Source organism: Mycteria americana, chromosome 2 (genome assembly GCF_035582795.1).
Source record: "Mycteria americana isolate JAX WOST 10 ecotype Jacksonville Zoo and Gardens chromosome 2, USCA_MyAme_1.0, whole genome shotgun sequence".
Lineage (NCBI taxonomy): Eukaryota > Metazoa > Chordata > Aves > Ciconiiformes > Ciconiidae > Mycteria > Mycteria americana.
Window position 1 is genome coordinate 143,749,366 of NC_134366.1, and position 14,539 is coordinate 143,763,904.

The 14,539-nt window shown below is 41.5% G+C and overlaps 2 protein-coding genes across 2 annotated transcripts; both read right to left on the reverse strand.

The window, feature by feature from the left end:
* Window positions 1–629: 629 nt before the first annotated feature.
* LOC142406804 (myelin P2 protein) lies at window positions 630–4,468 on the reverse strand. The gene is made up of 4 exons (XM_075495736.1): window positions 4,396–4,468; window positions 2,717–2,889; window positions 2,353–2,454; window positions 630–680 (listed from the first exon to the last, which is right to left on the reverse strand). Exons 1-4 carry the CDS (start codon window positions 4,466–4,468, stop codon window positions 630–632), a joined length of 399 nt encoding a protein of 132 aa, XP_075351851.1.
* Window positions 4,469–10,537: 6,069 nt separating this feature from the next.
* LOC142406233 (fatty acid-binding protein, adipocyte) lies at window positions 10,538–14,007 on the reverse strand. The gene is made up of 4 exons (XM_075494863.1): window positions 13,842–14,007; window positions 12,411–12,583; window positions 12,086–12,187; window positions 10,538–10,772 (listed from the first exon to the last, which is right to left on the reverse strand). The coding sequence occupies exons 1-4, from the start codon at window positions 13,912–13,914 to the stop codon at window positions 10,722–10,724; spliced, it is 399 nt and encodes a 132-aa protein (XP_075350978.1). The 5' UTR covers window positions 13,915–14,007; the 3' UTR covers window positions 10,538–10,721.
* Between the last annotated feature and the right edge of the window lie 532 nt (window positions 14,008–14,539).

Sequence of the window (14,539 nt, forward strand, 5' to 3'; positions counted from 1 at the left end):
GACCCCGTCTCTAGCTTTTCCAGTGATGGGTAGAGAAGAAAGGTGACCTTTATGTTTCGCTTTTACATACGATATCCATCTCTTAACTATCTGCTTGGCCACACCAGTTGAGATTCTGACGTTCAGGATCTTTTCTAGGCTTGAGAATTTATGTCCTTGACTGTAAAAGCAGTAGGTAAAGGTTCACACCAGCACTGCAGCTCCTAACAAGCCAAAATAAACACACGCGCCTCTCACAGTTGTTTTAACCCCACAGAGAAGGCAGAGAGAGCCCTGCGTGATGGCATGGAGGCAATGACAAGGGAAGAAATACTCCACTTCATGCGGTTAGCACGAATGCTGTGGTGTTACCCAAAACCAGCTAATGGGGGAAAAAATTAATAAGCTGCTCCAGTGCTTTTTGATTAAATAGGCAAACACTCAATTTTATGGGTTGAGAAGCTTTTATTGGATCATCACAATACTTTGGATTAGTTACAGTATGGCTCTGAAATATCAAATTATAGTGTAGTCATTTTCCCAATAAAAGGAAATAAGAAAATAAAGAAGCACAGTGCATGAGGCTTTGGTCATTGAACTAAGCCAAGTTTTAAGAGCCAGTCCCAGTCCGGTACAGAGAGGAAATTTCTTCACACTCTTTCATAGACTCTAGTGCAGACAACTCCTTTCATGGCACATTCCTAAGGCACAAAGGGAAAGATTAATACAAACCTTTTGCTGACAGCAGGTGTGTCTGCTGCAGTAACCGCTCAAGTCAGTGAAAATCCAGACGTCATATTTTACATCTTTACATATTTACATAATTTTACAGCAAACAGCAAAGCTATTTTGGCTTTGCTGGGAGTGGCTTCTATTTTAACATCTTCGGACTTAATTAAGTGGCATATAATGACAAACAGATTGCAAAACTAGGCTCAGCTTCCAGAAGCAAATTTACCTTCCTTGGTATTATTGCTGGCTTGAAAGCAATAATAAAACCATTCTATGATTCTATGATTCAAATATCAGCACTACCCAGTTTATTATACCATGGCCCACAAACGCTTTCAATTTTACAAAGGTTTTTTTTTTGTGGAAGCAGAAGTAGCCTGAGTAGCTCAGAGGTCAGGCTTCTGGCCTAAAAAACGTTGCACTTGTGAGTCACAAAATATTTCTCCTGACTCTCTCGCCCCGGCTGCCTTCAGTGGCTCCTGGTGACTCACAGCCATGAGGTGCGTGCGACAGAGGTGATAGGACATTAAAAAAGACCTCATCGGTCTGCAGAAGATGAGACCTGCTCCCCAGATTTGTTTTAGGCAAGGGGCAGACGGCAGGATGCCAATGGAAGAGGGACCCTACCTTTCTGTGTTTTGAAGATGGTTTAATAATTAGAACAAATTTACACAGAAATACAGCCATGTTGAGATGCGAAAGCAAATCACCCTTCCAAATGTACGAGAGCTTAAAACAAAATGCAGTCAGAACAAGCCAGCACATAAAGGAGTAATGCTGCTGATTCAAACAGGTCGCCCAAATTAGTTTGGCTACACTCTTTAAAAACTTTAATGAACAAAGTACTTTCCTTCATCCAAAAGTGAAATCTTCATTTTAGTAGTGGCCCTTACAACTAGGATCCCTAAAATGTGTTATCACCCTGGCTTGGCCAGCCCATGGCTTTCACATGGCTGCTAGAGAAAGGCAGGTTGAAGCGAGGGTGAGGGAAAGCCAGCGTTCCCCCACCCCCGGGAAGGATGTGGTTCCCACACCACGGCGGGTGTTTCGGAGGAGCCACCAGGACCTGCAGTCCCTGCCGCAGGTCACCACGCAGGCAGGCGCGGGCACAGAGGTGCTGGCTTTCACGCAATAAACCTCAAGCACCTGCTTAGTGCGATCAGCATGCTTGCGTGGAAAAAGCAAACAGAAGTGTGTGAATTGGTGGGCTTTAGTGGAAATAGATGTGTGAAAAAGTGTAAAATCAGTTTTCTAAGGTGGACAGGCTTTATTCCAAAGATAGGAAAAAGGAAAGAACGAATCCAGGGAGAGCAGTACCCAATTTGCAAACTTTTATTTGCATTTCACAGGTTTCTGCTATTTGAAAACCTCATTTATTTTAAGAATAATAATCTTGAGAGCCGTAAGTATGCTGTAAATTTATGGCAGCTCTGCCAATACAGTCACTTTAAAGACAATTTGCTGTATGGAACAATATTTATTTCCTTCCAGGTTGTTTCCTAAGCTTGGTTCCCTTCTTCTCCCTCTTAATTTATCTCATAAGCCAGAGAGAAAGCCAAAATCGACAGTCTATTTAGACAGAAGCAAACTGAAGGCTGCATCCTTCTGACCTTTATCAGCGCACAAGGAGCGTGAACTTACCACCACCATTTTCCCATCGACCAGTCTTCTCTTTATTGTGGTCTCCTTGCCATTCCACTTCTGCACTTGCACCAAGGCTCCTTTCTCCAAGGTTATGATGCTCTGCAAAGGCCAAGAGAAGACTTTCAAACTGCAGTCTGAGCTTTGCAGATTATAGTAGCAGTTCACTTCACGCTCAGCAAGATCCGCATTCTTGGCCAATGACATGCTCAGTAACATTAGTTTCAGCACCATACTATTTCTTCTTTCAGTGCTTTCTTTGAATGGTTTGGAAAACTCATAGTGCACTAAGGGGGCAGGGAGAAACTTCTCCTGGTGCTCTTCTAGGACATCAAGATGACTCAGAGATCATCAACCCCCTTACCTTGACTTTCCGGTCATCTGCTGTTGTTTCATCAAACTGCTGGCCCAGTTTGAAAGAGATAGTTGTATTTTTGAAGGTGCTTTCAGTTCTGATCGTTACTATGTCCCCCTTCATACTGATGATCACATCAGGCTTTGCCAGGCCACCTAGTTTCCGGGTAGCTAAGCCCACACCTAGAGATCAGAAACAAAACTATCATTACATTCTAGCAAGCAAGAAACTCAGTATCCTTTCACAAATCTTCAGTGCAAGAATAAGGAACGGTTTCTTCTTGAATACACAAATGCCTGATTCAGATGAGACGCTAATTCTTCGAATGTGGAAGTACTGATCAGAGTGCACCAGCTGATAGAGTGCACCTTCAGCAAGAAATAAAGATATACATGAGTATACACTTGTGTACTTTTAGCTAAGAAGAAACATAGATGGTTACAAATCTACATGAATTTGTGTAGAGATAGAATGGGTAAAAAAATTCAGAGGAAAGGTCTATTTCTCATAAAAGCTTGCAAAAATTATTTTTTAAAAAAATTCTCAACAAATCTGAGAATCTGCACTTTTGTTAACCAGCTGCATGGAAGAAACTGGATACGGAACTGCCGATGTGCTGGTGCTTGTTCATTAAAACATACTGGAGATCGGGCAATTCCTAGGTTGCTACTAACATCCCTTAAGGATCCTTACATGTAAACCTCAGTGAAAAGCACAAGTATGAAATATAAAAAATGTTGAAGTTTAAGAGCAAAGAGCTGCAGAGAGCTTCAGGGAAAATCCCATGTCAAAAGCCTTTTATATTGCCTAGTGCTTTTCAGTCCAGTTCATTGTCTAGAAGTTGTGAGGTCTGGGGCAAGTTAGAATGAAGGCCACTGACAATGTACCACTGTTTTATAAAAGCAGAAAGGGGATAGCTGTAGTTACTGCCTTTGTTAACGCTATGCTATGCTCAGATGAAAAGATCTGTATAAAAGGGTATAAAGTTATCTATAAAGTATAACACTATTTGCAGTAATTATTCTGTACTAAACAATTCTGTTCACAACTTTAGAAAAATATCTGTAGCTGTACTTTCATCCCACATTTACTCTGGTTAATTAATTAACTGCAATTCTTTTGTATTCAGTTTAACATTTCAAATAAAGAGAATCAGTGTCGCAGTGAATCATTTATACAGCAAAAGCAACGCTGTAGCTGACTGCCTGTGCACTTGCTATATAGGAATGAAGCCAGCATTAAAATGAAAAACAATGCCCAATTTATTACATTCCTGGCATTCTTCAGTAACAGATAGATTCATTCATAGGATTTAGACCTCTGAAACCAGAGTGTCATGAGACATCAGCTCCATTATATATTGTAAATTATCACCAGTCACGAGTTTAATGGTACAATCAAGAGAAACATAAAAAAATGCTGCATCTCCACAGATTCTTCTCACTACAGAAAAACAAATTAGATTAGGTCAGTTCAGTTAGACAGAAGTAAATTTATTATAGTAATTCAGCACTTACCTTTCTGTTTTTCCATTTTAGATGCTAAAGGAAAGAAATTAAATTATGCTAGAAAAGTAGTTAAAGTGCTTTTGTGGCCAGGAAGAAGACACTATCCATGAGCAAAGCATAAGATGAAGAAGAGACATTCCCAAAGAAAACTTATTGAAAAAAAAAAAGAACATTTCTCACCCAATTCTTTCATATAGTCATCAAAATTTTCACTGGAGACGAGTTTCCAGGTTCCCACAAATCGGTTACACATCGTATAGGCTTTGCAAGGCAGTGGTTCTGCAGAGAGAGGCAGCGGCCACAGCAGCTCTTGGTGGGAGTCAGAGAGATTGTGTGCCCAACTCAGACCTCACTGGCCTCCTTTTAAAGATGCCCAGTCCCTGTAGCGGCCAGGACGGGCCAATAGGAGAGGCAGTGCCAGGGCAAGACAATGTGCACCTTGTCCAAGGCAGCCGAGTCAGTACCAAGGCTCCGGGTGATGCCTGCCCCGGCTTCCTCCACTGAATAGATCAGGACACCGAGAGGTGCGTGGGGATGCGGACGTGAGGTTACCACCGCGTCCACAGAGCAGTCAGGGGACACTGCGGTGGGGTCTCAGCAACACAGAGCCACCGAGCACAAGAGCACTGCATCCGTGTGAAACCCAGCTCTGACTGTGCTCCCAATGCCATTCTCCTGCTACACCATATAGAATAGAATAGAATAGAATAGAATAGAATAGAATAGAATAGAATAGAACAGAATAGAATAAAATTTCAGTTGGAAGGGTCCTACAATGATCATCTAGTCCAACTGCCTGAGCGCTTCAGGGCTGACCAAAAGTTAAAGCATGCTATTAAGGGCATTGTCCAAATGCCTCTTAAACACTGACAGGCTTGGGGCATCGACCATCTCTCTAGGAAGCCTGTTCCAGGGTTTGACCACCCTCTTGGTAAACAAATGCTTCCTAATGCCCAGTCTAAACCTCCCCTGGTGCAGCTTTGAACCATTCCCACGTGTCCTATCACTGGATCCCAGGGAGAAGAGATCAGCACCTCCCTCTCCACTTCCCCTCCGCAGGAAGCTGTAGCCAGCATTACCACTATTGTCACCTGTGTGCTAGTCAGGTAAATCAAAGCCATGTGGATTTTGGGGAGGAGCTGTCAAGAAGCTGCTGTACCTAGTGGGCTGGGTTTTTTTTACTTTCATGATCCATCCTAGAAAGGGTCTGTGTGTTTTATCATTTAAAGGAAGAACTGTTATACTGTTCTGTTTTCTCCCTTTGCATCAGAGCAATGTTCCCAAGCTGTGGGTTCATCCCTGCACATACCCCAGGCAGCACCACAAAGAGAAGAAGCAGCCAAACTTTGCTGCCTCCCTTCTTCCACAACAGGGCATGTTCAGAAGATCAGTGTATCAGTGGAGATGAACTCTTGTGCTTGGCAGGTGGATGACCTGAACAGAGGCTGAGTCATTAAAGGGCTTATTCTCAGTTCAAAGTCACTTGGTGAGAGGTGAGCAGTTTTACTGGGTTGGGAGGAGGGCATATACTGCTCTCTTTTTGCCTTTCTGCACCTGGATAGTTGGTCTGCCACAGAGTTAAGAGCAGATTTAAGGCAGTGCAGCCATATAAGGCGTTGCATTCAAATGTGTCCTACTATTATCAGATTTCTTCAAGTTTCCCTGCCCCCACAAGGAGACTCCACAGTCTCCCTGGGTCCACGTCTCCCCTGTACTGGGGAGCCCAGAACTGGACCCGGCATTCCAGGTGTGGCCTCATCAGTGCTGAGTAGAGGGGAAGGATTACCTCCCTCAACCTGCAACACTCCTCCTAATACAGCCCAGGACATCACTTGCCTTCTTTGCCACAAGGGCACATTGCTGACTCATATTCAGCTTGGTGTCCTCCAGGACCCCCAGGGCCTCTTCTGCAAAGATGAGTTTGAAAGTTTGAAAAGTTTGAGTTTGAACATTCAAAATCTTTTTTTAAAATGTACATTTAGAACTATTGTCTTGTGGTTAGTAAAAACCAGACACAAAGAACAAATCCATAAACCATACGTATATTTGACAGGCAGGAATCTGAAGCATTGTAATTCAAGACACCTCAAACTATCTGAAACTATTTAGTGTAAGACCACATCAACTGTAATTCTGTCCTTCCCCTTCCTAAACCATCTTCCAGGAGAAAACTGTTACTTGCTACATGAAAGGATTAGATGGCTTCTTTCTTATTTATGTGAACGATAGTTGCCTGTTTGTCTTTTTCACATGATTACACTTTCTGGGTTATGACCACTTACAGGGACTTTTCAGATCTACGTTGTAAGGATGGAGGGACACAGGGATTACAGGTTGTGGGACCAAATTTCTTGTGTTTAGGGTAGAAAGAGTGAGACGGAGCTGACGCTGGGCCAAGGAGGATGAGGTTTGGGTCTTGTCTTGAAAGCTGTCATATGCAAGAGGGGGAACACGCTTAAACAGGAAAACAATACAGCCTGAGCAGTGAAAATATTGTAGTCTTTGGGTTATACTGTGGTTGTGGGGAAATAACAAGATCTTAAATCACAAATTTTGGTTGTATATGAAAAATGTTTTTATCCCATCAGTCATAACATCAACAAGGGTAAGTTGAGCAGAACTTCCCAGTACTGCCCAGGTCTAATTACAGTGCAGGGTAGGGAGGGAAAGTCTAGAGTGATTTAAATGAAAACAAAGTAAAGAAGTCTTTCTCCCCCACAGTAGGAAGCAGATGCTGTATCTGTAATATATAAATAAAAGTCAGTCTTTGAAGGTGTTGTCCACACAAAGCTCTTCTAAAGCAGAGATGCATTATATCACATTTTGTGTAAAGAATAGCTAGCTCTTTTATCTAATCTCTGGTTATGAGAAAGCTCCTCCTAAATGAGACTATCCATTATTTCTCAAGGAATAATACGAAAATATTCTACCGTTGCTCCTCAGGCATTCTTTGTTCTTTCATTTAATTGTCTTATCCACATAAAGGCACTTTAACAAGACAAGGCTGGTGCCTTTGGGAAATAAAAGATGATTGGGACGTTGTAAAATCAGGCCCAAAGAAATTCAAGAAGAGCAAATTAGTCAGAATAGAACAGCTATACTGCAGTACCAGTAACCTTAAGAACAAAAGTGACAGAGAATTATTTATACAGACAAAACCCCAGTCTTAAGCAGTCTCAAACAATGTTGACATTGCTACCATCTATCTCTGTCACTAAGAGAAATCAGCACTTTCATTTAAAGGACTTACAGTCTAGAAAGAAGAAGAGCAGGGGATTATATCTCAGTAGAAATAATATCTGTGGAAACCAATCTTTTCTTCAAGTTTAAAGGAAAAAAAGTGTCAAGGATTGTGAGTACATGTGATAAGAGAGAGCTTTGATTCCCTTTTTTTGCTTATGGTTGGAGTAAAACAGGATTTGAAATCAATACACTTGGAGATTGTGAAGCAGCACTAGAGATACAGGTAAAAATTGATAAAAATAGTGAGCTAAAAATGCAAAGAGACTATTTAAAGAAATATGGAAAGTAAATTTATGTCAATTTCTTTAAAGGAAATATGATCTGGGCAAATTCAGTGCCAAAAAAAGTCTAAATTAAATTCCTAGGAGAGTAATAAAGAAAACAGAAATAAAAGTGGAGAACAGAGGCCAAATGCCTGCCTCGCTGTGAGGACACCAAGGACATTTTAACACTGGCTCTGCGGAGCTGAGGGACTGACGCCGAACACGAGGCCAGCGGTCTGCCTCTTCCCAGTAGCTACACTGGAGGGTGCAAATAGCCTTTTGTGTCCTTCGCTGGGGCATCCCACGAGACCAGACCCAGGCTGCTGGGGCCGAGGGAACGGGTGGCAGCTCGGGGCAGACTGCAGAGCTGGGTGCACACCGGGCTTGCCTGGCCAGGACGCAGAAGTACTCCGAGTTCCTTCCAGTGGAAACAAAGAGTTAAAAGAAAAAACGGAAAACTAACAGAAAGGTCAAAGCTCAGACTAAGCCTTGCTTCATCTTTCTCCTGAGTTGCTAAAAATCTGAGGGTGTGGGTCCCCTTTCCCTCTTGTCATCCAAGGAACCTGTAAAGGAGTAGTGAGCAAACATGCTAACAGGCAAAGATTCCTCTCAGCATTCAAGGGTGCCTGCTGCGATAAGTGTGTTTGTAGGGGTTTGTAGGGGTCTGGTGAGATCCTCCTTTTTCAGAGAGGGATGCTATGGGATTGTTTCTGATTTTGCAGAGTAGCACTACAGAAAAGAGAGGGGGACCTGTGCAGCTCTGCAGGCAAGGACAAGACACTGATCTGCCTTTACCCCTTAGAAGTGTGTGCTGTCACCTCCATCCAGGTCTGAGAGCACACACCTTTGTTTGCCAGAGAGGAATTATCTTCATTTATTCAAGAAGTTACTGGTCTGCTGCCTTTTTTAGAGAATAAATTTTGGCCTTCTTCAGAGAATAAATTTCAGATATGTTCATATTCTAAGAAAAGCATCACTAATACTTAATTATGGTGCTGGCCCTGTTAAAGTTTACAGACAGAATGTCACTTTATTGAAATTTCCAAAAGTTGAAGTTTTAAGGGGCTTGATTCATTCACAAAGTCTGAATTCATTCACCAGATACTAAAATAAATGGTGATGTTTTCAGAAGAGACTGACTGCCTCTGAAAAATCAGGCTGTAAATGTTACAATTGTAACTGCAGGCTTTATTAAGAACGTAAGATTTCTGGAAAATAAAGGCTGCTATATGAATATTGGAATACTGTAAATTTGACCTCTGAAATATAGTATTTCCATGTCTGTGGACAATGGGATATATTTAACTATGGGCTGATCTTTAATGTTTATATATAGCTTATTTAAGTCAATGTTGTTGCTTCTTACGGTCATCTCTCCCATGTAGGTTTTCTGCCACTAAACTTTAGTTTTTTCCTGGTTTTTGTAAATAATTTTGGTTCTTGTTAAGTGCTAAGTATATTTAGTATTGTATATATGGGGTACTCTGAAGCATACTTCCTTCCCCTATGCAACTGCTGTTCTTTAAGCTGATTGGTTTCACAACCAATGAAACCAAGGTAAAAACAGGGGAGCTGTTTGTTCATGTCTTTTTTTAACATTTTCTGCAGAATTTACTGGTAGTCTTTTGGAACTGCTCTTAAATGACTCCTTAGCTCATCGAGAGTGTAGAAGTCCTTCTTTTTCTTTTCCCCTCTCCAGTTGTATTAATAGTGCAGAAACTTGGGAACAGTCTGAGTCATGCAGAGGAAAGTTCAAGTTTATGAGGTCTCTGCTGCTGGCAGTAGGGACTCAGCACTGTTGCCTCTGACAGCTGACCTCAGGAATGTCAGGAATATGTGGAATTTGGTTCACAGATCTTAATCGCAAAGCTTGAGATATGCTCATTTCCCCATTTTGTGGTTACTGCACACATTTTCAAACTCTTGTTGTCTAGGTTTTCCCTAGACTTCTTATTTTTTTTGTCCTCAGTTTGAGTCCTCCGAGGTGTAGAAATCAGGGCTTCTGTGGATGCGAATTTTTGAAATAGAAGGCCAGGCCTACGGGCAGTAGAAGAAGGTAGTTGGAGAATAAGAAGAGTTGAAAAACATGGTGTCCAAAGGGCTTTGCACCTAGAGAGGCTTGTGTTCCCAAGACTGATCTAACCTAACGAGCTAGTAGAGAATGCATATAAGAAATAAAGGAGGTTGCACCACTAGCAAACTTTTACAGGCTTTTACTAAGCCTGAGAGTACTTTTTAAGCTATGATTCTTAATTCAATGCTTTTTGTCTAATCTAGGACAAAAAGAGATGTTAAGGAAAGGGATGTTAACAAAATAATCACAGCTGAGAGCTACGGCAGCTATAATTTCACTCTTCAGGTGGAAGAGGACAAGATCAAGCCACTTCAGATGATCCCTGGGTTTAAAATTGTTGGCATTTGTGTGAGAAGGAGGTGCCTGGTTCCCTGCTCACGTTGGAAGCCAACGCTGGGCATCCACAGTAGTCGCCCTCCTCCCTGCCTCAGGAGCAACGCCCTTCACCTGGAGCCGAGAAAAGCAGCCCCATTATTCCCCTTGCTGTGCACAGACTCCTTGCAGTGGGTAGCCCACAAGCAGCCCTCACAGGAGGATGTTTTTGTGTCCAGGTCCACATCTATCACGGTCACACAACAAGTGCCACCCACTGGATCGTCTCCGATCCTCTTTCCGCGGTGAGATGGGTCACAGTTACCAAATGTGGTACTAGCTCTCACGCGATGCTTTCCCACACAGCACCCCTTGCCATGTTGCATCCCCCCCAAAACCCCTTTCTGACAAACTCCAGCACAAGCACGGGTTGTAGAAAGCTGAACATTTTATTGAATAGCCACAACAAATTAGACTAGCCGTGTGTAACTGTTTGGGAATATATCTGTAAAAAGTACAGTTCTCTTTAAAACAGATTTGTGGAGTTTTTCTCCTTTGGTTAAGTTGTTTTTTTCTCCAGCTTTAAGCATTAGTCCTGTGTGATGATGGCTTCTTCATGCTTTTTCATAAACTCTTTTGCAGATAACATTATTCATGGTGCATTCCTGGAAAGAAAGGCAAATTTAATCAGCTTTTCAGTCTCACTAAATGTTTGTTAGTCAGAAGGTAGAGAATTACTTATCCATTGGGAGCCAGGGTAAGAAAATATTGCATTTCTCCTCCTCTAAAACCAATTGCCAAAACAGTGAAACTCAAGTTTGAAAGCTTCAGAAACAGAAGTCTGAAATACAAGCACAGGACTGAAAGAACATCAAAGGACTGCTCCAGTGACCTCCAGCAGATTTCAAATCTCCTCTTAAAAACCTCTAAAGAAGGCTCCGAGGACTTCTGTGGAGGGTGATTGGACTCTGGAGCTGGGCATTAGTCTTTTTTCCTTTCACCTTTTGCAGCTGTAGCTTGTCTTCTTCACACATGTGCACAACACATACCCACACATAGAGAGTCCTACACAGCTTTCAGACTTGCAGCTGCTGGTGTCAGCCTCTGCATGTTAGGCTCTGTCCTCATCTATTTTTCTGTTAGATCAAACTCTGTTTTGTTCAATCTTTCTTAATGAAGTTGTTATTAAAAACTATTTCTATTTGTTCTCCTCTGGTCTCTATCCAAAGAAATTTAAATATTAAATTTATGGACATATTATTTTTCTCTAGGGGAGGGCAGAACTCTTCAGGAATTTCATGTATGTGTGTCGTTTCGTAGCATATAGGAATCTCAGCTGCCTTTCATGAACACACTTTTAGTCCCCTCCCAGATTCTTCAAAGTGTCTTTCCTAAAACTGGAGAGCAGTGCTGGGAAGCCCCAAACTGCAGGTGGGCCTCACTGGCACCAAGTCAAACACAATACTCTCTGACCAGATAACACCAACCAACAGAGCTCGGATACAGCTGCTTTTTTGTTGCTATAACATCATATTATTGGCACAGTTGTTGGTGATCCATAGTATGGTTCCCACAGATGGCTGTTAAGTCTCTACTGGAGCTGAACAGGAGTATTTTGCATCAGCACAGAGTGGATGCGCTTAACATGGACTTTGTTAACGCTTCCTCTATACTGTCTAGCACTTAAAGATTCTGATATATAAAAATTTCCCTCATGGGGATGTTGGTTTTTTCTCCCTACTCTTTCCTAACCATGTCTTGCTATGAATGGAGAACAGGTACCTCCCTACCATTCCATAAGTTTAACAGCATTTCAGTTTTAATATATACTCCAGACTCATTCAGAGAGTCTTCTCACCAAGTCCTCAGAGCCCTTTCAAATGCTTTCACTCCCTGTGTTTGAATCCAGTGTGATACATCTGCCAAACATGAATTCTGCACAATTAATTCAGTGATTAAGTAACAAAAATTAACTTACCACCACGAGGTTCCCATCCACCACTTTTCTCTTTATGATAGTCTCTTTTCCATCCCACTTCTGCACCTGGTTCAGTATGCCGTTGTCTAGGGTTATGACGTTCTGCCAAAGAAAAAAAAGCAAAGTGTGGCTGTTTCATCAGGGTGCTCTGGGCTGAAGAGAAGACTCTCTCCATGTCCAAACAGCACTGAAACGCAAAGCATCCACAGCACTCTTACCTTTGAAGGCAGCATTTCTACACCGGATGTCAAAATCACAACTCCGTCCTCCTGCTCCCACATCCCTTTTACAAGATGTATTTGGAAAGTGCCGTTTTTGGACTCACCTTTGTTTTTCTGTCATCTGCTGTGGTCTCGTCAAACTCTTCACCCAGCTTGAAAGACACCTCTGTATTTTTGAAAGTACTTTCTGTTTTGATGGTTATCACATCACCATTGATGCTGATAGTTACATTGGGCTTGGCCACACCAGCCATTTTCCTGGTAGCAAACCCCACACCTGTAAATAAGACAGGGTACTATGAAATGTTTATCTTTACTCAATGTTTTTCTCTTATTTGTTGGGGAAAAAAAATACTTCAGTGCTGATTTCCCTATTATTTTCTCAATTTTTTATTAATTCTGTGTTGCAGAAGTTCCTTTGTAACATCTCACTAGCTTGGTATGGTTATAGACCAAGCTGGGTGGGATGACGTAAGGAAATTCTCTGTTCTGTCATTGTCAGAATAATACAAGCGATATTTTGAAGACTGAGACAAGATTTTAATGCCAGATATTTGCACATACACTTGTTTGAAATAACTGCGGTGGTTTGTACACTAACTTGTATGTTAACTGTATCTAAAAGTAAATAAGCAGAAATATATGACAGTTTCTAAGCCACAAAAACAAACAAACAAACAAGAAAAAAAAAAGAAAGCACTTTTTATATTTATCAGTGGCTAAGCTGAATAAAAGGAAATGATTAAGAAATAGTTGGCAATGGTTATGTCCTGACTAAATGTGGGGTAAAGATTAAGAGTGCAAGAGTCTCACCGCAAGCTCTCTGAATGCTGCGCAAGTCTCAGTGAGTATTTTACCCCTAATCTCCAAATAAACCCCCAGCTTTTTAGCATGTCCTGATCCAATCAGTGCAAGTTACCCCATACTTCCCCCACACTAAAGAATGTGGAAACCTTTTAAAGCCCAATTTTAATTCTAAGCAAGAAGTCTACACCTTTAGAGAAGAGTGTTATCCCTCAAATCTTTTGCAAGTATCTGCATGAATGCATGCAATTTTCTTTGTTAATATTCACTGGAGGCAGCTACAGAGTTTCATGCACTATAATATCCAAGACAATTAATTGGTCTCCTAGTCCAATAGCAATATAAAGAAGTTCAGGTGTGTTGCTTTTAGACATAGAGAAGCTTGCTGCATTCTAGCACCACACTGCTTTGTAAGTCCAAGAATAAAAGCTAATCCACACAAACTATTGCAGTGATGTGTTTTACTTCCATTTATAACACTCCTAAGCAGGCATGCATAGACTCGGCTTACCTGAAACTATTCCTCCCAATCAAGGTTTTTCTAAGTTATAGCAATTTGACACCATTAATTCAAACAGCCAAGTTCTCCAGTTTAAGACCATCCCATCAAAATAGTTGGACTAAAACCCCCTTGGTAAACAGCACAGCCAGAAAAAGAAAGTAAGGAATAAAATTCAAAAACAGCGTTCCTTCCCTGTCCCAATACAACAACTCCAAATAACAATTCTCACCCAGTTCTTTCATATAGTCCTCAAAGTTTTCACTAGAAAGGAGCTTCCAGGTGCCCACAAACTGGTCACACATTTTGTCGGGCTAGAGAGAAGTCTTCCACAGGATCAAGCAGAAATGCAGGACAGGAGGATAGTATGAGCTCCAGGAGATCAGGAGTTATCTTTAAAAAGGAGCCTTGGCCACATGATGCTCTAGGATGACCAATGAAGAAGGAGTCCCAGTGCCCAGTGTTTTCCTTCCTTCCCTACCCCTCCTCTGCCAGTAGGTCATAGTGTTATTATTCATATGCCCTTACTAGCACAAAGATCACTGTCTTGTTTTTATTTAATTATTTTTGTCATTCAAGAACACTCTACCTTAAAGGCAAATAATTGAGTCATATTGTCTTTCAGAAGAAAAAGGTAGGTTCAACCCCCAGAGGGTTATTTCTCTCCCATACTCTTTTCTTTCATTTCAGTCCACCATATCAAATGGACACAGCTAAATTCCTAGACTGTAAGATCTAAGGCTCATTGGGATAATTTAATTTGTTTTCTGCACCCCTGCAGTCAGAGATTTTCTCCAGAGAGGCACAGAATTACAGGAAGAAGTGAACTTAGGTCAGAAAGAGAGAATGCTCGTGGCTGTAGAAGAGTAAGACAATAAAATCGCTTCCTTGATTGGGATCTTTTTGTCATTGCACCATGTGAATCAATTG